This window comes from Salvelinus namaycush, chromosome 14 (assembly GCF_016432855.1).
Source record: "Salvelinus namaycush isolate Seneca chromosome 14, SaNama_1.0, whole genome shotgun sequence".
In the NCBI taxonomy this organism is placed as follows: domain Eukaryota; kingdom Metazoa; phylum Chordata; class Actinopteri; order Salmoniformes; family Salmonidae; genus Salvelinus; species Salvelinus namaycush.
This window is the reverse complement of record NC_052320.1, coordinates 29,430,028-29,453,206: the sequence shown is the minus strand read 5'-3', so window position 1 is coordinate 29,453,206 and position 23,179 is coordinate 29,430,028. Positions and strand designations below refer to the sequence as shown.

The window sequence follows — 23,179 nt, the reverse complement described above, 5'->3', positions numbered from 1 at the left end:
ATTTAGTTTGAAAAACTGGCAATTCCAAATGTAATGTTTATGTTTTAGTTTTGGATTCGTGATTATTCAACAATTATCCACATTTTGTGTTGCACAAACTGTTTTATTGATGTTTATGTGTAGACTCTGTTAACATAGTCTTATGTTCGCTAGACAAATATATTGGCCTATATAAGGCTCTTGAAGGTCCTGTCATTTGTAATCACCTCCATGTGTAGGTTATTACATGCCATTGATTTAAAGTTGCTGATATCAATGGGTCCTGTATAAGTATGGTTTATTTTTGTATTATAACTCGTTCTAACTCTCTCTCTCACTCTTTCTCTCTCTCAGGGAAAAGTTTAAAGACCCTTATGTCCAAAGGAATCTTACAGGTACATCCTCCAATCTGTGATTGCCCTGGGTGTCGAATTTCGTCTCCAGTGGTAAGATTATGGTTTCATCAGCATTTCAATTCTTACATCTGTTTTCCTTGCTTTATCATTGGTTTAAAACTGTATGTTGCATTGCTGATTCCAATTGTCTGTGATGACGACTGGGCTAAAAGCTTGCTCTAAACTACATTTTATTTTTATTGAGACACAGAGTAAGCAGCATTGGTCTTAAGCAATCTGCCTTTTGTGACAGAATTTATTCAGAATAATATTGGTCTATAATGCTCAATGCTTGGGTGATTACAGCTGTGAGTCTTTCTGGGTAAGTCTCTAAGAGCTTTGTACACCTGGATTGTACAATTTTAACACATTATTCTTTTTTTAATTCTTCAAGCTCTGTCAAATTGGTTGTTGATCATTTTCAAGTCTTGCCATAGATTCTCAAGCCGATTTGAGTCAAAACTGTAACTTGGACACTCAGGAACATTCAATGTCGTCTTAGTTAGCAACTCCAGTGTATATTTGACCTTGTGTTTTAGGTTATTGTCCTGCTTAAAGGTGAATTTGTCTCCCAGTATCTGGTGGAAAGCAAACTGAACCAGGTTATCCCCTAGGATTTTGCCTGTGCTTAGCTCTATTCTGTTTCTTTTTATCCTAAAAAACTCCCTAGTCCTTGTCAATGACAAGCATATCCATAACATGATTCAGCCACCACCATGCTTGAAAATATGAAGAGTGGTACTCAGTGATGTGTTGTGTTGGATTTGCCTCAAACATAATACTTTGCATTCAGGACATAAAGTTAATTTCTTTGCCACATTATTAGGAGTTTTAATTTAGTGCCTTATTGCAAACAGGACGCATGTTTTGGAATATTTTTATTCTGTACAGGCTTCTTTTTTTTCACTCTATTTAGGTTAGTATTGTGGAGTAACTACAATGTTGTTGAACTATCCTCAGTAATCTCCTATCACAGCCATTAAACTCGGTAACTGTTTTATTAAAATCACCATTGGTCTCATGGTGAAATCCCTGAGTGGTTTCCTTCCTCTCCGGCAACTGACTTAGGAAGGACACCTGTATCTTTGTAGTGAATCTGTGTTTGAAATTAACTGCACGATTGAGGGACATTACAGGAAATTGTATGTGTGTGGGGTACAGAGATGAGGTAATCATTCAAAAATCATGTTAAACACTATTATTGCACATATTTAAAGATATTTTGCCAAATTTTCATATTTCAATACAATATTTCAGAAGAATTGTAATACAAAAAATTATTATATGTGTGTTTACGTTCAACTGGTAAAAGTTGATTGCGATATTATTAAGGGGGAAAAACACCATATGAGGGTATGGTGCCTGGCCTGAAGTTTTTGTTCTGTTGGTTGAGTATGCACGTCTTTATGTCATTATTCACAGATATATACACAACATTGAAATCAACACTGGCTCAAACCACAACATGAAGCCGAGATTGAATGGCCCAATTCTAGTCCAAGTTAATAAGTACCGTAATATGAATGGGCGACTAGTCAGGCTCCCTTTTGCTAGATTGGTCTCATTCTCATGGCTCTTCTGTCCATTGCTGCGTTTCCTCTCCTAGCTGTTTCACTGGGCTGTGTTCGCCATGCCGTCCCCGTTCAGCTGAGCTAATGGCATTATGCCATGCAGGTTGTGAGGCGTCACAGGTGTGGTGTCTGTGCCAGTGTGCTGGCTTTGAGCGAGCACGTTGCTGGCTCACCGTTGCCGACTCACCGTCGCCAAATCTGTTCACACAGGTGCAGTGTGTGTGTGTTTTTTTTTTATCACTACGGAGTGCATCTGTCATCGCTCCAAAGCTCTAATCTTGAGGGCGTAAGAGGCTTAGCGAGCTACTGAGCGTGGCTACTGCTGATTTTTGTTTGTGAGGCACGCAAGGCAAAAGCGGTTTAGATAAGCTGGAGGTGTTTGAGTGATACAGGTAAACTGGTGACGTTTTCTTCACAGCCAAGAATACAGATACACGCTACTACCACATAGGGTTCATGAAAACAAAATTACAAATGGAATGCATTGGCTAAAAAGAGAGTTCTGGGAGAATACATACGTAGATTTGTTTTGGGGGGAATTTAACATCAAATGTTATACTGCAGCTGAACAGTGGCACAATACATTTTGTCGGGTTGTCTGCAAATTGTCTTTCTTTAAAAAGAAAGTTTGTCATTTCTACTGACAGTAAATTAACAGTCATAGAGTGACATGACTCAAGTAACTTGCCAGGAGTTGGCTTTCTGAGTCCTGACACAAAAGCCTATTGTAATCGTACTGTTTATAGCAGTGTGCACACCTCTTTGTTGTCAGTGCCTGTTCTTTGCTTAGCCAGAAATGGCAGGCTTTTCCCTACAGATGTGCTTGTCTGATGGCTTGTGATGGTGCCTCATTCTATCTATTGTTTATGAGCAGTGCGGGTTCCTGTGAATTGTTTTCACAAACCAAAGATGGGATTTCAACAGATTTGAAATTACTGCTGAAAAACACATTGTAGGCTTACCTGTATCTCACAAATGAACATCTTATCATCTTATTTATGGCATCCTTGGCACAGCAGAAGGTAATACATTGTAGACAGCCTCCTGTTTGGCAATCAAGTAGCTGAAAGTGGCACGGGTTGAAAAGCCATGATAATGTTGGATGACAGTATGGTACTGTTGTGCTGAGTGTGTCCAAACCTATAGTTTTCCCCAGTTTCGCTTTCGCTTTCGCTCGCTCTCTCTCTCTCGCTCTCGCTCTCTCGGGAGGTAGAGCTACAGAGGCTACCCTAGTGAATAACAAACGCAAGCACACAGCACAGCACATAGTGTCGGCGGGTTCACGAGAGGTGTGGAGGAGAAGGGAAGGCAGCGGGGCTTGTCTCGCCTGTCTCGGCGTCTTCCTCCCCCGTGCCGCCCTCCGCCGAATGGTACACACTAGCACTCTCTCTGTGATGAGAGTGTGGCAACGACCCAGTCGCCTGGCATAGAAAATGATCTCACACACATGCGGGTATGCGCGCACCCACCACACTAATACAGAGCATATTCACACTGTAACAATTGAGCAATTTTGAGCCATTTTCATTGTTTTGTGTTATGCTCTACCATACTAGGCCTATAATACAGTATACTGTTTTGTTAACAGTTACTGTCACTATTGAGATATATACCGTTTTTGCATGGAAACACTGTGTGTACTGTAGATGAGACAAAAGTGTATGTTGATAAAGTGATGATGCCCGAGAAGCCGGTGTTTGGAGGATATATTGGCACGGGTGGTCGAGGTCCGGCAAACCATGTCAATAAATCCTCCAAACACCGGCTTCGAGGGCATTATCACTTTTATACAACGGGTTACCAACATACTCAAATAATGATTGACACATTATCATAAATGTTTTTTATTTTGATGAATTTATTCATACTATTTCATCCTTCCACGAGATATAGTCCCGACACAAATCTGGGGTTGCTACCCAAGCCAGCTGATCGTTCGTTCTATCGGTTCGGTTGCTAGAGACTCGACCTAGTCTTTCAGTCTTTTTGTTCTGTGTCTATGAACGCGACCCAGTCATTAGTTCTAAATGTTCTATTGCCATACTGACTGGCAACGTTTTTATCCCTTGCTTGCTAGCTAGCCAGCCAACTACGGCTAACTTACAGTAATGTCAAACAGTGCAGCCAGAATAACAGCAAAGTAGCTGCACTTGCATTTGTTTAAACTGTTTTCTAGAGACATTTATTTGGATACATCCATAACAATGAGCTAATGAGGTGCGATTTTGCCTGGCATAGAAAATGTGCTCACTCGTCAGGACACTGTTGTTCAGAGGAGCTAGCCAACAACACCGCTAACACAATCACTTCAAACTGACCTTTTTTCAATTGACATTTCTTTGTATATGTCCATAAAAATGATGGCAGTTGATTCATTATTCGGACTGGCTGAGAAACGCTGCCTGTCTGTCTGTCTCATCCCAACACGTTCATTACTATGGGACAGACAAAGATCCAATTTGAATATTGAAACAATGTTGCAAATGTCGGAGAGACAGACAGCAAGGTTTGTACAAATCTCCACTGTTGAAAACGAAATGTTAGTCTAAAAGAAATGTGAGATAATGTCTAGATTCATTTATAGTGGAGAACAAGTTTATAAATTGCTTGGCTGGGCTGATGAGACAGTGGATTGCACAGTCAGATGGAACAGAGTAAATAGGCATTTTAACGTCATAGATTTAGCCAGCGGTAACTTGTGGAAAAGACACAGGCTGGAATGCGGTTTTAACCAATCAGCATTCAGGATTAGACCCACCCATTGTATAATTGACAAATGCCTGGTTTGTCTGCTTGTATTTCATATACTGAGGTTATAATGTTGAGGTATGACATACATGAATAAAATAGAACATGTTAATAAAGCCATGTTTTGCTTGTAGCTCCCTCGTTTAACTGCTCTGTAGATTTGTGCTCTTCATGTACCCGGTGTGTGTGGTCGCTGTTTGAGAGAGGGTTAAGTGGTGTGTGTGTGCGTGTGTGTGCTCCAGGGAGAACCGGGCCTTCTGCGCTCTGTTATTCCAGCGGAACCGGCGGAGGCCAGGAGGAAAGTACACTCTCTACCTCCGGCTCGTAAAGAGCACCTCCAATCAGGGGCCTCCCCCTCTCCTGCATCCTGACCACAGAGCAAGAAAGAACAAAACACATGCACACATATACGCACATATACGCACGCACATACATACAGTGCTTTCAGAAAGTATTCAAACCCCTTGACTTATTCCACATTTTGTTGTGTTACAGCCATAATTCAAAATTGATTTAATTGATTGTTGTCTCTCACCCATCTACCCACAATACTCCCTAATGATAAAGTGAAAACTTGTTTTTAGAAATTGTAACAAAGGTATTGAAAATAAAATACAGAAATATCTCATTTACACAAGTATTCACACCCCTGAGTCAACACTTTGTAGAAATACCTTTTGCAGCAATTACAGCTGCGAGTCTTTCTGGGTAAGTCTCTAAGAGCTTTCCACACCTGGATTGTGCAACATATGCCCATTATTATTTCCATAATTCTTCAAGCTGTGTCAAATTGGTTGTTGATCATTGCTAGACAACCATTTTCAGGTCTTGCCATAGATGTTCAAGTAGATTTGTGTCAAAACTGTAACTAGGCCATTCGGGAACATTCACTGTCTTCTTGGTAAGCAACTCCAGTGTAGATTTGGCCTTGTATTTTAGGCTATTGTACTGCTGAAAGGTGAATTCATCTCCCAGTGTCTGGTGGAAAGCCGACTGAACCAGGTTTTCCTGTGCTGAGCTCCATTCGGTTTCTTTTTTATCCTAAAAAATTCCCCAGTCCTTAACCATTACAAGCATACCCATAACATGATGCAGCCTCCACTATGCTTGAAAATATGTAGAGTGGTACTCAGTAATGTGTTGTATTGGATTTGCCACAAACAAAGCACTTCATATTTAGGACCAAAATGTAATCGCTTTGCCATATTCTTTGCACTATTACTTCAGTGCCTTGTTGCAAACATGATGCATGTTTTGGAAATGTTTTATTCTGTACAGGCTTCCTTTTTTCACTCTGTCAATTAGGCTATTATTGTGGAGTAACTACAATGTTGTTGATCCATCCTCAGTTTTCTCCTATCACAGCCATAAGTCACCATTGGCCTCATGGTGAAATCCCTGAGAGGTTTCCTTCCTCTCCGGCAACTGAGTTAGGACGGACACCTGTATCTTTGTAGTGACTGGGTGTATTAATACACCATCCAAAGTGTAATTTATAACTTCACCATGCTCTAAGGGATAGTCAATGTCTGCTTTTATTTGTATTTTTACACATCTACCAATAGGTGCCCTTCTTTGCGAGTTATTGGAAAACCTCCCTGGTCTTTGTGGTTGAATCTGTGTTTGAAATTCACTGATCGACTGAGGTACCTTACAGATAATTGTATGTGTGGGGTACAGAGATGAGGTAGTCATTCAAAAATAATATTAAATACTATTACTGCACACAGAGTGCTTTCATGCAAATTATTATGTGATTTGTTAAGCAAATGTTTACTCCTGAACTTATTTAGGCTTGTCATAACAAAGGGGTTGATTACTTATTGACTCAAGACATTTCAGCTTTTCATTTTTTATTAACATAATTCCACTTTGACATTCTGGGGTATTGTGTGTAGGCCAGTGACAAATACATTTAAATGTAATCAATTATAAACTCAGGCTGTAACACAACAAAATGTGGGAAAGTATGTGCACAGATGCACACACAAACGCTAGCACACACGCACACGTAAACACACACACATCCATGTTAGGGTACTGTGGGGAGATTACTCTTTGTTATTATTATACATCCCTGCCTCCAACAACAGTAATTTTAGGGCGGTTGAAACTCAAAGAGCCATAGGTTCCCATTTCAAAATCAGATTTCCTGTGTGAGTTTTGTGTATATTTCAATGTATTGCACATAGTAACCAAATCAAATCAAATGTTATTGGTCACATACACATGGTTAGCAGACGTTAATGCGAGTGTAGCGAAATGCTTGTAACCCAGTGTGACACTGCCAAGGCGTAGCAGCAGACATTCATTTGATATGTGGACTAGAGTCAGTAGTTATTAGGGAGTGATCCATATTAGTGCCTTTCTTAATGATAAGACAGGAAGAACAGGACGTTACCAGTACAATACCAATATAAGTTGCTGTAGATATTGTACGACGCACGGCGATGTTCAGTTGCAAAACGTTCTCGAACGTTGCAGATAGAAATTCCATGAAGAGAGCCGACATGATTCCTTATTCTACGTCGGAGAGGCATGTTTGTCCTACATAGCATATTTATATTTGAACGTTCCAAAACGTTGCGTCCTGCTGAACGCACCCTTGGTTATTGCTTTGATATGGCCATTTGTTGGGGACTTTCTATTGGCTGAGTGCCACTGTGATGCTGGGGATAAGCAGGGCTGACGCCTCTCTGTCCCTGAACAGCTCACTCCCTGCAGGGGGTTGGAGTGTGTGTGTGTGCGCATGCGTTTGCACAAATGTGTGTATGTATTTGCGTGAGTGTGTTTGTGCTGTATGTGTGCAGTGTGTGTGTGCAGTGTGTGTGGGTCTCTGTGTGTGTCCCACATGGCACTAAGGCTATGCTACCATGGCAACCACAGTACCCATCTTTAGGGAAGGAGCGATGCATGGTTCAGGACTCTAGTGTGTTTCTTAGTCAATTGGCCAAATTAGAGAATAACTGAGTCTCTAATGATTTGCTTATTCACTAGGGGCCTTGCATTCTGGGTAGCCTTAGTGTTAGCAATCAATACTAAAAGTGCAACTTATTGGCAGGCTTACAAGTACTGTAACACACTCCCTCCCTCTGTCTCACACACACAAACACACACACACACACAGGCCTGCACACGCACGCACACATACACTCAACATAGCCACTTTATATATCTATGAATAATTCCGTCTGCAATGATCCATTATGCCAGTGAATTAGCCATTAGCCAGTGAATTAGCCATTAGCCTGTGTTAGCCTGCACTATTAGTAAGAGGCTAGATGACAGGACCACAGATTGACAGGGAGAGTGAAGTCTCTGGCCTCGATCAGAGCCCCTATATACCTTGCCTTTCTCCTGTCTTGTCTGTGTGTGTGCATGTGTGTGTGTTTTTCGGTGGGACTGATGGAGTTAGCTAAATAAGGTGGACTGCTCGTCTATCAGTTGTTTGCAGCTGATGATGACAAAGCCAGCAGAGATATTTATGGAACTTCTCTCTCCTCCCAGTATGTGTACAGACGTCTGACCTCATATGATAGCATAGTGGTCGAGTGGTCTCTTCCTCTTTCTGTGGGGCCTCTTCACTGACGCCACACTCTTAGAAAAAAGGGTTCCAAAAGGGTTCTTCGGCTGTCCCCATAAGAGAACACTTTTTGGTTCCAGGTAGAACCCGTTTTGGTTCCAGGTAGAACTCTTTTGAGTTCCATGTAGAACCGTCTGGGGAAAGGGTTCTACCTGGAACCATAAAGGGTTCATCAAATGTTTCTCTTATGGGGACAGCCGAAGAACCCTTTTAGGTTCTAGATAGCACCTTGTTTTCCAAGAGTGTAGTCACTCAACTCAGTGTTTCACACATGCCACAGTATGCAGAGTAGTGTGATTGAATGAAAGATATATGCTATAATGCTATAAATACAGGTTTGCATAAATTTGTTTTTATACAAAAATACAGACATTGGGGCGGATATGAAGCGTTCTCAGACATACAGTATATTTTCGTTTTATTCTGCAAAACTCAACCTTGCTGGACTCGGCTTTCTCTCTATCTCCCTTAGACAACCCCTCCCTGCCTCTCCCTCTTCCTATGATTTTGTCTGGGGAAAGAATGGCAGAGTCGTTACCTGTCTAAAGTTCTCGCACGGCTGCCTTGGTCGGGCCTATCCAAACACAAGAGAGAGGCGCTGGCACACCTGGCTGCACCGCCACTAACCTCCCACCACCGCCCCTTCTCCCCCTCGCCGCCTCTCGCCCTCCTAGAACCCCTTCCCTCCCTCCCACTCGTCCCTCGTCCTGCTCCACTGGGCCGCAACCGCCCGTTCAGCTCAGCGTGTGAGGGCCGAGGGGTGGGGGCAGAGAGAGGAAAGGGAGGATGGTGTGTGTGTGAGGGAGGGAGGTGACGGGGGGAGGGGGGTGTTTGGTTGCATGCCTGTCCTTCCCGCAGTGCTTTCTCCCCCCCCCCCCCCCCCGCCCCAAATATTATTCTGGCCATGAAAAACCAAGTGTTGCCTTGCCACTACGTACCCCCCTCCACAAACACACAGACACACACTTTTATCACACAGTCTTTTCCACTATTAAATATAGTCCGCGGCTAAGCATTTATAGATGCACCGTATGTACAATATGGTGAAAAGGAGGTTGAATTATTTGTGGGAGGGGTTGTATGATTTGAAATCCCTCCCTCATAATGTGTCTCTAATGTAGCTTCTAAAGTCTGTAACGTACCTTCAGAATTGTAGCTTACTTTAGTGAGTGGGTGATTAAGACAGAGTGGAGGTCAACATAAACAGAAAAAGGAGTTAAGTGCACACAAACACGTTCGTTTGGCTCTTTTTTTCACTGGACCTATGTGAGCGTGGCAATGACTGCCCTTTCCTCCTTCCCCTCCTCTCTCTCTCTCTCTCGTTCTCTCTCCCTCAACCCCATGTCATCTCCTAACTACCCCTCCCCCTCTGCCAGTCCTTGCGCCAAGTCCCCCCTGCCTCCGCACACACACACACACACACACACACACACACACACACACACACACACACACACACACACACACACACACACACACACACACACACACACACACACACACACACACACACACAGTGGTAGCCGCCCGCGACATTCCTGCAGCTGCAGCGGTCTCTCTCTCTCTCTCTCGCACACGCCCCCCCAGCGTTCTTCCTGGGGGATGAATGCCTAATGAGTCACGCGCCTGTCTGCCGTTACCTCTCAGCGTGTGTGTGTGTGTGTGTGTGTGTGTGTGTGTGTGTGTGTGTGTGTGTGTGTGTGTGTGTGTGTGTGTGTGTGTGTGTGTGTGTGTGTGTGTGTGTGTGTGTGTGTGTGTGTGTGTGCGGAGGCAGGGGGGACTTGGCGCAAGGACTGGCAGTGTGTGTGTGTGTGTGTGTGTGTGTGTGTGTGTGCATGCTGGTTTGAGCCAGTGGCAGGGTACAGCACCTTTTAGGAAATAAGGCAGGGAGAGAAAAAAAAAACATTAATAGCCTTTTCCACAGAGGCTTCATTTAAGGTCTGGAATAAGCTTAGTAAAAAAATACAAAATGACTGTTTGCCAGTATTGTTTGGCATTAAATATAGGCTGGGGTTTTGATAAAACAACAACAATAACAATAGGATCTTTCTGTAGTTTTAGAACAGTTATTCTCTCCTTTTATGAATGTACACAGCCCATGTTAGTAAAGAGACTGGTGTGTGTGTGTGTGGTGCGGCGGTGGATAGCCGACGCCAGCATGCAGTTAAACACACACTTTGGTCGGATAAGTGGTTTTAGTGAAATTACAAAAGCTTTTTGGGAAGAATTCCAGCCACAGTTCTTGTATATGATACTTTGTTGAAGCCTAAACCTGTGTGTTTGTGGGTGCTGTCAGTGTGTCGGTGTGCACGCGAATGTGTGTGTTGTTGGTGTGTGATGATTTCATACAGATTTCTTGGCTGGCAGACTTGGACCGTCAGACAGAATGTGTAGGAGGGGATATTCATAGAGGTGCTTTTAGTGTATTGTTTCTGAAAGACTTTTTCCATGGCCAACAGAGGGTTGACCACACAGTAAGGCCGCCTTAAGTCTGTGCGTGTACTTAAAATAAATACAAATGTAGGTGTTTCAACTACAAGACAACTTGAGCAAACACAATTTTAAGTTGACTGAATTTTAAAGTTGGAGCTAAGTTTGGGCCAACACTTTTTTTAGGTAACACTTTGACTGAAAAGTTGAGGAAACAAAAAAGGCTGTGGAACCAGTTACTTAATAATAATAATTACTTGAAACAACTAGCTTTTTTTTTTTACAGTGTGTTTGTGTGTGTGTGTTTACATATATGTTTATACATGTGTGTATTCACTACTACTTCTCCTGTTGATGTGTGTGTTTTTGTGTGTGTTTATTATGATTGTGTCTTTTTTTACACTCCTACGTGGACTGCCAGGGGTGTGTTTTGTTTCATGTTTTGTTTTAGAGGGCCCTCCTCCGCGATGCGGAAGTGTTGCCGGAAACAGTGGGAGCCCACCCCCAGTTCTGCGTCAGTGCTGCTAAAGAAAGGATAGGGGGTTTCCAGGGCTGGCGGTCTGGGTATGTCAGGGCCATGTGGGTGGTTGTCTACACACGAAGCCACAATCTCTGTGCTTCTTCCTAGGCAGAATATTCCAGTAGACCAGCACACGATGTCCGCTAAGTAAAACCCCTCTTTACATGCAGGAACAGGTGTGGTATGTGTGCCCATGAACAGGTGTGTGTGTATGTATGTGTGAGAGAGCGTGTGTGAGTTCACAAGACAGGTGTGTGTGTATATGCGTGTGGACGTATATGACAGGTGTGTGTCTGTCTTATAGTGAGAGAAATCCAGAGAGAGAGAGAGCATACTCCATACCTCTAGTCCAAGTAGTTAAGTCAGAGGAAGTGGAGCGGGAATAGAAGAAAACTCCTCCACTGTCCTCACGCAGTTGAGAAGAACTTATACAAAGGTACTGCTCTTCACAGATCTGCCTGTGGAAAGAAGAAAGGAAAAACACTCTTTCGGTAAGACAGAAAAATAGATTTTTTTTTCTTTTCAGAACTATGTGGCCCTGCTCATCCTGAGGGATGTTTTCATCTTTCTCCTCCCTTTTCCCCCCTCACTCGTTTTAATGTCTGCCACTTGAGAGCCTCCAGAGGGGCTGCACCTGTTTGCCTCTTGGCTAGGCGCCCCTGCCCCAGCCTGCCACTCATGTCTTCGCCCCTTGTGGGATGGAGGGAGAGAGAGATGGGGGGGTTGCATGTGGTGGAAGGGATAGCTGGAGGGCTCGGAGGCGTCCGGGAGAGTAGACTGGAGATGTAGGCACTGAGAGAGCAAGAGGGAGGGAGGAAAAAAAGAGCGACAGAGAGATGGAGAGAGAGGGTGGGGATAGAGAGAGCTAGAGTGTTTCAAGGCTATGTCCACTCTCTCTGTGTTTATCTGTATTGCCTTTTCTCCTTTTACTCAAATTCAATTATCTCTTTCTTTCCTCCTATTCTGTTTCTCTCCCCCCTTTCCTCCCATTCTGCCTCTCTCTCTTTCTCTTTTTCTCCCCCCCCATATTTATCTCTATAGAGCCGTGTTAATCTGCAGTGACCTCTTCAGGTCACATTAAAGGTCACCCAGCTTCACTCCCAGAACCCCTCAGGGCCACACTCCTCCTTTCCTTTCGCTCCGCTCATTAGAGCTTTGTGGCCCAAAAGCTCTGAACACACCAAGCATAATCATTTCCTGTCCTGCCTTTGCATGACCCCCTTATCACTTAGGACTCTGGCTATGGTAAACAATTGCTGTTTAGACAATCCCCCTATTATGATTTCAGTGGTAAATTTGATAAGTATGTCTGTATTGGGGTATAATGTAAGTTGAAACATATTCTGTGTCATTACTCGCATCTATAGTCACAAAAAATATCATATAGTAGGCCTATATATGTGTCAGCGGTGTCTCAGCCAGAACATGAAGCCTATTCTTCAGGAAAAGCATATGATTTTGGAGAGTAGTGTTTCCCTTGTTTCCTGTATGGAGTCTATCCTACTTTTAGTCAGTTGAGCACATTTCAGTGGGCTTGTGCACCAGTAATGGCTTGCTTTTTTAAGCACATTGCGAGGACCGTTGATCACACGTGTCAGGTTTCCCATTTCAAATACCAAAAGATAGTTTTGGGGTGGAGTTTTCCTTTAAAATAGTACATTTATCGCTTTTCCCCCCCCTTGAAAAGTAAATACTTATTGACACCCATATTAAATAGCAATAAATGACTTTCTTATCCTTTGATATCATCTTACTTTAATCAGTCTAATCGTGGTGGCTTTTTTAAGGTGTTCATTTTTCTTTGGTAGTTTTGTTTCATGAATAGCCTCCATATTTGTACTTAATAATAATAATGATCATTTTGGAATAAGTTATTGGAATATTCCGGTCATACAAATGACCAATAAAGCTGTTATGTTCAGCTATGGAGCTTGAGCCCGTGTGGTACTTTCTACGTTCTTAGTATTGCCTCTGAATAATGCTAAATGCTGTTAAGAAAAATGTATGTATTGTAGAACAAATTAATCTCATATAATGATCACTCCTAGTATAAATGTATGCTATTGCGCCCGTGACAGCAGCAGCATTGATTTCTGTGTATGACTGATGGGGAATATTATGGTGGCCACTGCACACCAAGTCAGATGTTTAGAGTGGAGGAGTGCTTCGAACGCTAGCTACTAGCATGTTAGCACGTGCTTATTGTTAGCATATTAAGCACGTGCTTAGTGTTAGCATGCTAGCATGTGGTTAATGTTAGCATGTTAGCACGTGCATGCTGTTAGCATCAAACTGGAGAACCACATCTCTAAGAGCACCTTTTTTCCTGCAGAACCGCGGGCGTTTGGCAGAGAAGCGCACCATCCCCCTGCCCCCCAACCGTGTGCCCAAGAGGGAGCTCTCCTCCGTCTTTAGCAGTGACGACAGCGAGGGCAGCGACCGCACCAGCGGAGACCATGCCCACATCAAGCAGGAGGATGAGCTACATTACAGTATCATGAGAAAGAGGTAAGGTCTGGATGAACTCCTGTGTCTGAATGATATTGGGATATACAAATAACTCATCACCTATGATCTGTCCATACCCATTCCCAACCTGTCTCAGTTCATTGCTTTAAGTGGTGTACAAGTGTACAAGCTCTGTGCTTACAGAAAGTGTTGTGTTGACATGTAAGACATTGGTGTTTTCTTGCTTATCCTCCTTGCTCAGTCTACAGTGCAATATTTGAGTCACTGAAACACTTCCCACCGCTGTGCAGTATTTTGGTATTCATAGAGTTGAATATGCGCAATAACTCTTTATAATACTAATAATGCTCTAAAGTACAGGATGAAGTGAGTGCAATAAAATAACTAACGTTCTCCTAATTTTGAGCTGTACCCCCTTTTGCCCTCAGAACAGTCTCAATTCGTCGGGTTATAGACTCAAGGTGTGGAAGCGTTCCACAGGTGTTCCTAATGTTTTGTACACTCAGTGCATACAAATAGCCGCATGATAAGCCAAAACCCCAGAAATAACTAAAGAACCAACCCCTTCTGATGGTGGATGGAGATGGTGTGGTCTTTTACATGACAACGGTTAGGGTAAAGGAGGGCTTGAAGAAAGGAAAATACAGCATTGAGGCAGGAACGAGCTCTGATGCATTAGCTGCTGCTTATGAGAGCATGATGTTGCTTTGCTGCTACTGCTGTTGTCAGTATTGTCCAAATACAGTATGAGAAAAATACTTATATCAAGCCATCTCTTCTAACACATCTTGTCCTGAAAATCTCAAAGACTGAATACCTTTGCCATAAACTGTGTTTCAGATATCAGTACCACAGGAGCTTCAGATAATAGTCAGAAAGTCATCTCAAACAGACGTTATGGGTAGTTTCACCTCAGTGGGGATTTTTCTTTGTGCCAAAGCTGAACATCACTCTCATTTCAACTCATGCCAGGACTGGGTAGAAAATGAGCAGATAATCCAGTCTGTCACAGTACGCCAGTTGTGCTGTTGCACTAGTTTCTCAGCGTTTGGAATAATCTCAATAATCTCATACATAATAGGGAAATAAAAGTCACAGCTATTCTTTTTTTATCCTTTATTTTATGTTTAATCTTATAAAATAGGCGGTAGGGATTAGTAGTAGTATTGTTGTTATTAGTATTGTTTAGTATTGGTGCCAGGTGTCAGTTGGATAATGTTGATGGTTATTGGCATCTGGCTACAATATTTGTGTAATGAAATTGACATCAGATACCTTGTTTTACAAATGACTGTTTACTGTATACAAGGACATCTTGATGTATTTGCATTAGGTGAAATAAGATTTGAAGAGCTGGGAATGGAAAAAATGATATATTTTTGGATGCAACTGTTTTAATCTCAAAGTGACAGAAGTGACAAAGTGACAATACATTGAAGCACGTTCTTGTGAATGTGGATCAAAGACCAACAATATACTTTTCTAAGCTGAATTGTTCCTTAGATGTGGGTGAGGTAGTAGTTATGAGCCTAATATTGGGTAATGGCGGATGGTGTTTGGCGGCTAAATTAGATTTGGGTTGTCATCGCACACTGTAGGCCACTCACTCAAATGCACACACATGCACACCCACTCGCTCATCCGAAAAAAATACAAACACAAACACACACACACTCACACAGTCAGGTTCGTGGGGAAGTCACCCCATTAAGATGAACCAAATGAGCGTGTAGTGGGGTAATATTATATTATATATTATATACACCTCACCTGCAACTCATAATAAGACTATGCAATTAACGAAGTCCATTCAATTCATTATCTGACTCCATAAAAATGATTTAGCATTTTATGCAAGAGACTATAGCTGAGCTACAGTAATAGAAAGGACAAACAAGAACTAAGAATTGTCTATATCAATAGCAAATAATTAATTAACATTGTAAAATGAAGGGATTCACATACATTCCAGTCATTTAGCAGATGCTCTTATGCAGAGCAAATAGGGTGAAGTGCCCAAGGGCACATCGATAGATGTTTCACCTAGTCGGCTTGGGGATTCAAACCAGCAACCTTTCGGTTACTGGCCCAACACTCTTAACCGCTAGGCTACCTGCCTCCCTGTACAATACAAAAGCTTAAATTACAAAGCATTACAAGGCATTATTCTAGGCCTGATCAGAGAGGAGAGAGAAGTCATAGCCTGAAAGGCTATGCTCCAAGAGTTCCTAAGGAGGAGAGAGAGAGAGAAAGAGACACGGTATATGTGACCAACCGGCTCGATCCGGTCTTATGTAGCAACATTTAAAAATCTTTTATTTTTTATTTTTTACATTGGATAAAAGTAGACTCAGAGCTAGAAAAGTGTATGTCATACACTGCAGTTCAGGAACAAGGGGAAAGTAATTCTGCTTTGAAAGTTGATAAACTTGTAACCCCACTTTAGTGAAAATGTCCCTTAAATGTTTTAGTACACCAACTGGGAGAGCTCTTCTTTGTCTACACCCATTCAGATTCATTCACACCCTCTAAAGCCTGAGCCCCACCCATCTCTTTAAGGATTCACATGTGAGGTCATGTGCTAAACAGAGTAAGGTAGTGTAGTAAACAACCAAATATTTCAAGACTAAAGGGGTGAAAGTAGTAGGCCCAGCCACATCTAGCTAAGTGGATGGGTCACTATTGTCTAGACATGTACACATGTTCATGAAATACAATAGATTGTAATCACCCACAGACACATCCGGCTAACATGATGGGTCAGGTAATCATCTGGTTTTTTCGACATGTAGCTAGCTAAACAATGAACCTAATGGTGCTTTTAGGACAACTGGGATCTTGGGAAAATACGAGGTCAAATCATGACGTCAGTGATCTTCAGGTCGTAATGTCGGGGCTCTAGAAAGAGGTCTGAGTTCCCGAGTTGGAATTCCGAGTTGGAGGACCGTTCAAAACTATTTTTCCCAGTCGGAGCTCGTTTTTTTGAACGCACTGAAGTCGGAGATTTCTGAGTTCCCAGTTCTAAGTTCAGATGTTTTGAATGCGGCAATAATCCCAACACATACTACTAAAAATACAAACTGATTATCATAGCTAGCCACCATGCATGTTAGCTAGCGAGCCAGCAAACTAATGTTAGCTAGCTAGCTAACAGTATGCTTTCATTTGCAATGAAAATAACTTTCTCACAAAATTACCCGTATACGTGGATGGACGCTTCTCCCTCTCTGTCACGAATGCCATGGTTGCTCTTAGTTTGAAGATGTAATCCGGAGACAGGTGTTTTATACAACAACCTTCTGTGTTCTCTTTTCGAGTCCCTCTGCATATTTGCAATCAAATGCCAGAATTTTCTCCATCTCCTTAGCTATCACACTCTGCTTCCACCGGGAATTCCACTGATTTCAAATCTCGCTCAGCTTTTTCCGTGATAACAACACTGTTGATCGCCATTTCAGAAGACTACAATTTATGGTTCAATTAAAATATTTGTACCTAAATCAGGGATTTCCTCATCGTCTGATTCATTTTCAGAGTCAGAGAGAATCAGCATGGCACGATCATCCTCCAGAAAGTGACGAACAGTAGCAACACTTTTGCAGTTCTTCATGATATCTTTCAAAAAAGCAGAGGTAGAAAGGATTCCCTACACATACTGAGCAGCTCATGTTATAGACAGAAGCATGCTACATGGCATGCCAATCCAAACTCATCTCTTGGCATGTCCAGCCCATCCATTATCTCAGCTAATAATGGCTAGCGGGAAGCTTCCTGTCTTTTTCCGTGGCTAAACCAACTATGCTCTTAATTTAACAATTTAATTTGTGTTTACAGATGGCATACAAGTTGGTATTAAGGTTCTAAAAAACGCATTTTGAAGAAAAAAAAGAATTACGTTCAAATGCCTTTCCTGTGAAGTAGTGACGTGCAACATATGCCTATTTTCCTGAAAAGGCTCACATATCTCACCAGCACAGGTGAAGTGACATACTCCACGTTTGTGTGTGCTATGCTAGTCAAATAGAATCAAAGTAATTGGGAATAAAAATCTCCCCAGATCCTGTTTTTAACTTTTATCCACGTAAAAATTTTGTGCATGCAAATATGAGGAACAAAAAGAGATTTGTATCGTTTTGTTGTCGGCCAAGCTTGTCAGAAATGTTAATAGTATCTGCTCGTTGACTTCCTGAGTGAAACTAATTTTAACGCTCACTGCATGAGAAGCGACTTGTGCAATCTCATTGAAGGAGAGGATGTTGCTGTTGCTGCCTTCTCGAGACTGGTTGTGACATGGAGGACAGCACAGCAACTGTAAAGCTTTAAATGGATCCACTAACCTCATTAAAGAGGCTTATTTCCCCCCCTGACACATGCGCCGCTCGCGTGTTAAGATGATAATGAATTTAAAGAACACTTATGACTAATATGTCAGGCTTTTACCCTTTAAAAGGCGGCGGACTCGCTGGAGCCACAGCTCCGATCTGTCCCGGGCATCCGTCTCGGCCCTACTTTACTCCAAATGCAATGGGTCTGAGCAAAAGGGATAATGGGATGTCCAATCAAGGAAATCTGATTTATATTGACCACAGACCCAGTAAGTGAGTCGTAGAGGGGTCTTAACAAATTGGATTTGGTCAATGGATGGTGAAAAATACAGGATGCTGTCCATACGTGTGAGTGTGTCTATTCTCTACCTCATCTATTCTCTACCTCACACATCATCAAGATTCTCGCTAACATTGTGTCACATCGCACTTGGGTACATCCTGCAATATATTCAGTTGTGATAATTATACTATGTTATTCTCATCTTGATGCAGAAAAATACCTGATTAAATTGAAAAACATTGTGGTATGGTCTACTTGTACATCAATTTAGGGTTTCATCAGGGGTTTACTGTTTTTGTGACCTCAACTCCCTTGCCAAGTTGTATCATCAAGGTTAAAAGAATATTAAAGTGAAATACCTTCGACCTATAGACCATTTAACGTTCATTCATATTTTCCTTTCAGAATTACAAATATATTTCAAACAATCAGATATTGACCTTGCACGTTTTAAATGGTTTGGATGTTACCACGTGGACGTGCTATAACACAGAGGAATAGGCTCTTGGATCAGGCTAAGGTACTGTGGCTACGTAGTAACAGGATTTCCTAGTTGTCAGAAAGGTCTTCGGAGGTGTTGTCATCCTTGAAGAGGACTTGTCAAGTTCATTAGAGAGCTCTATATCTTTTAACCGGATTAATGTTAATGGCCATCGGCTTTACAGGTGATTAGTTCAGTAGGCCCACCAGAACAGTGCGGAGAACTGCGCATCGTTCCTGCTGAGTAAGCAAAGAGTGCCCAAAACACTTTAGAACCCGGCAAACCCCCTGAGGCTTGATTGAACCAGGACAGAGAACCGGGGGAACCCACTCAATGATTAATGGTCCAACCCGGCGCATCTGGAACAAAAGTTAAATGTCTTCGATGTGTGGGGTAGTCCCTCTCTCCCTTAACTCAAACTGCAAAGACACAACCAGTGAATAGGGAGGAGACTAGATCCTGATCAGAAAACAAATACCATAGAAACAGAAGCTTCCAATACAGCGAGACAAAGGTGTTTAATGATTAGTTAGATATTCAATCGTTTTGTTGTTGTTGCATGGAGTGGCTTGCAAGTGTATTGATGCAATCGGTAATCAAATTCGGCACTAAATATTTGACGGTGGTAGCTTAGGTGTCTTATACTCAAGGGAAAACAAAGCCTACCTGAGTATTGTTTGAGTTGGACGTCGTGAAGATAACAAGGTTTTGACTTTTTGAAAATGCTGAGGGAGAGGGTTAAATAAATTCCACCTGCTGACGTTGGGCTTTTAGGTGGCACCCTCTGGAGAAAAAAGCCACACAACACATACGTCTATAGCCCTGGAAATCTCACTAAGTCGTGCGTTTATGTAATGTTTTTCTATTTCATATATACAACGATACAATTATTCCTATTTCAAAAGCAAAATGTTTCCCCATTTCTTATTGAAGGGAAAAGAGCAGTATTATTTGTGTAGTATACATGTCTAAGTAGATTACATGGGAGGAAATGGGAGGAGGGAGGCTGTCATGAGGGTGGTGGTGGCAGGCCCTTCCGCAGGGGGACAAAGAGAGAGAGGTAACTGTACAAAGCTGCCATACCCATTTCCACCAGGCATAGCCTTCCGCGAACTGCCGGATGCTAACATAGCCACCACAACATTGCGCTGTGACTCTGTGTAGGTGGAACTAGTTCCTGCAAGGTGTCCAGGCCCTCTCTGGATAGCAGAGCTAACTTTTCATGTGCAAGGTGCTAGAGGTTGAACCCAGGGGGAGGGCCAACTTGCACAACCTCTGCTAGCATAACGATACCTGACAAGGCTGGTATGTACTGAAGTGGAATTTATTCACTGCGTAAATTAGAATTTTGTCTTATGTCATTTTTTAGTATTGTAGAAAGAGAAAATGTAATTGTTGTGAATTTATTTATGCAGATGCAACAATAATGCTCGCTGAGGGATAAACCTCAGCTCCGCAAAGATAAAGTTTGTTGGAGGTAACGTTCCTTAAAACCAGTAGGTAAGACTGAAAGATGTGTGTTTACAGTTGTGTAGTGGAGGAATGGGTAGACATCTATACTCAGTTATAGCATTGTCTTAGAATTGTCCAGACAGTTTTCTTAAGTTAAATTCTTTAGTCCATGAATAAGAGGTTGGCCTGTGTCTGCTCCTCTCCTTATAGACAGCTATTTGCTCCTAAAACAAAAGCTATGAATATTGTAACAGTACTGTATTGTTCATGTATCGCGTATGACATATGTACAGCTAACAAATGCTTAGGGTTAACCTTTCTCTTACTCCTTTGAAGTTTCCCTCTTATGGTGTTCTTGGTGAATTGTGTCTAAGGTTAAAGCCAGCAAGGGGACATTATGGCGACAGAAGAATTCCTGAAAAGGGCTTTCACCGAAAGCACTAATTAGTGAACATAAAGTTTTTTCAAGCTTTCTGAAGAAAGGCTGAAGACTTATTTGCTCCTTTCACACCGCTTCTCCATGGCAACAGGGTTCCAACAATCCAATGACAGATTAGGAGGTGTTTGTAGCAAGAACAGAGTTTTCCACACATGGAAGTTGAGTATTTGTCTTCTTACTGCGCTTGCTGTGTGTGTGTGTGGGGGGGGGGGGGGGGGGCAAGCAAAAGATACTCAGGACTCAGGGTCTCTCCATTTAAACATATGGAGGGTAGTACCTTAAACAGGGGGCTGTTCAAAAAAGCTGTATGATTATGTACTATAGGAAACCTACCCTCATGCCTTTTTTAGGGTTTATGTCCTAAAGAATCTTGTTCTGTTTTGAAGAATTGTTTAATTGAATCCCAAATTATCATGGTCATTGGACTCATACATTTACTTTGTAAAACGTAATATCGCCTCTGCACAAAGCGACAACTCAGTCTATAGTTAATATTAGATAATAGATAATAATAGATCATAATCGAAACAACATCTGATATCACATAGGACCTTGGGGAGAATATTTGTTTTGATCAATGATTCAACATACATCTACTTCAATAAACATTGAGATTAGATTCAGACACCATTTTCTGGCTCAGTTTAGCCTAGGTAGAAAACCATACCAAGCCTCCACATGGCAGACTTTTATTTCATTGTACTTTCCTTTCTCTCTGCAGCCTTATCGACCCCACATCAGCTTCTGTAAGGAACAACAGGGAAAGCCCAAGAGATATCCTGGCCTGTTGTTATTTATTTATGTATCTATTTCTGGATTTATTTATGACTCCCTCTTCTTGCTCTGCCACAGTTGCAGGCTGTCTTTCCATCCAAATGTGAGCGGTATACGAACACAAGTCTTTGTCTGAAAACAAAACATACAATTTGTCGAAATCCATGTTTTTGCATTAAGCCTAAATTTCTTTCACAATTGTTAGTTTTTTCTCTCAAGAAAATATATTATTTACATTCGGAGAATGAGGATAATTCAGCAATGGTTATTAAAGCGGTCTCCTTTTGAACTCTCCCTTTGTATTGGCATGAGCCTATATCACATGGTAATATTTAAAAGTGAGTCAGGGCTGGCTTGAGTAAAGGCTGTGGATCACCTGCAGTTGCAGGTTGGAGCTGGCTGTGTGGTCTGTTTGTTGTCTTGAGGTTAGAGGAGGAGGGAGGGCGCTGCAGTAGCAGCATACCTGCAGGCACCAGCTGTTCCAAGCAGGCTGTCTTCTCTCCGTGTTTGTCCCAAATGTCACCCTATTCCCTATAGAGTGCACTACATTTGACTTAAGTGCTCTAGTAGTGCACTACAGTATATAGGGAATAGGGTGCTATTTTGAATGCAAGCTGCCTCGCTCTACACCTGCGTGACAACTCCTCTGCCCCACCATGGCAGCTGCGCGCATTCCCCTTCCACCCCCACCCCCCCAATACCCCTGTCTGTCAATGCGGTCTCAGTCGTGGTGTCAGACATGGCATCGGGGTGCCCAGACTGCCAACCCGTGCCAGCCAGTGCCAGCTCACACTATGCCCTCCAGCTTTGTCACCTCGGCTCCTCTTTGACAATGTCACAGTGTGGCACCGTGGTGGTCACCCTCCGCTATTCTGGTCCCATGCCAGGAGAAGATGCTTTTCATGGCATTAGGAGAGTGTGAGTAGTGTCTCCTGTAGTAATGTCAGAGCAGCAGCTGCCATCTCCCTTTGGAGGAAGTTCCAGTAACTTTCCCATTGAGCCTTTTCTATGGGAGCTATTTTCTGTTTGGGTCCTGCTGTAGTTCATGAGTTTAATAAACAGCTTATGAGTTATTATTAATGCTTATGGTCAGTGTTATAACACATTATAAGTTATTATAAAGGATGTTATACAGCATTATACGTACTAGGTTTCCATCCAACCTTTTTATGCAATTGAATTACATCGGATAAAAAATGTCATGACAGGCCTGATGGAAACAGAACATTTTTAAGTAAACTTTCCAAATGTTGACAAAACTAAATATGCTAGACAAGGTGGGATCTTTTTGTGTTTGGTATAATGATTTGTGCGAGAAAATGTGTGTGGACATTTTTTATGCGCAAATATTGATATAAGGCAACAGATGAAATAAATGATGAACTTCACAGGGTGGTAAAAGTGTAAGGTGATGAGGTTGATGCTCCTTTCCAATAAATATTGGGTGTCTTATTCTGGTGACATAATTGATGCTCGGCTGGCAGTTGACAAATAAAAATAGTCTTACCCTTTTGTCCATAATAATAATCTCATCATGTAGGCTTTTGGTGCGCTCTAGCCAACTGAGCGCAGATAGTGCTGTTGGCTAGAGCACACATACCAATACCAGAGTGGGCACACTCGCTATATGAAGCAACAATACCAGAGTGGGCACACTCGCTATATGAAGCAACAATACCAGAGTGGGCACACTCGCTATATGAAGCAACAATACCAGAGTGGGCACACTC

General features: G+C 42.2%; 1 protein-coding gene across 1 annotated transcript in view; it reads left to right on the top strand.

The window, feature by feature from the left end:
• The first annotated feature begins 353 nt into the window (after positions 1 to 353).
• The window catches only part of LOC120058688 (sterile alpha motif domain-containing protein 11-like), an 83,370-nt gene continuing 60,544 nt past the window's right edge, over positions 354 to 23,179 (top strand). The window contains exons 1-2 of the mRNA XM_039007433.1: positions 354 to 425; positions 13,559 to 13,734. Of these exons, the coding sequence (XP_038863361.1) occupies positions 354 to 425; positions 13,559 to 13,734 (248 nt within the window). The remainder of the gene's footprint in view (positions 426 to 13,558; positions 13,735 to 23,179) is intronic.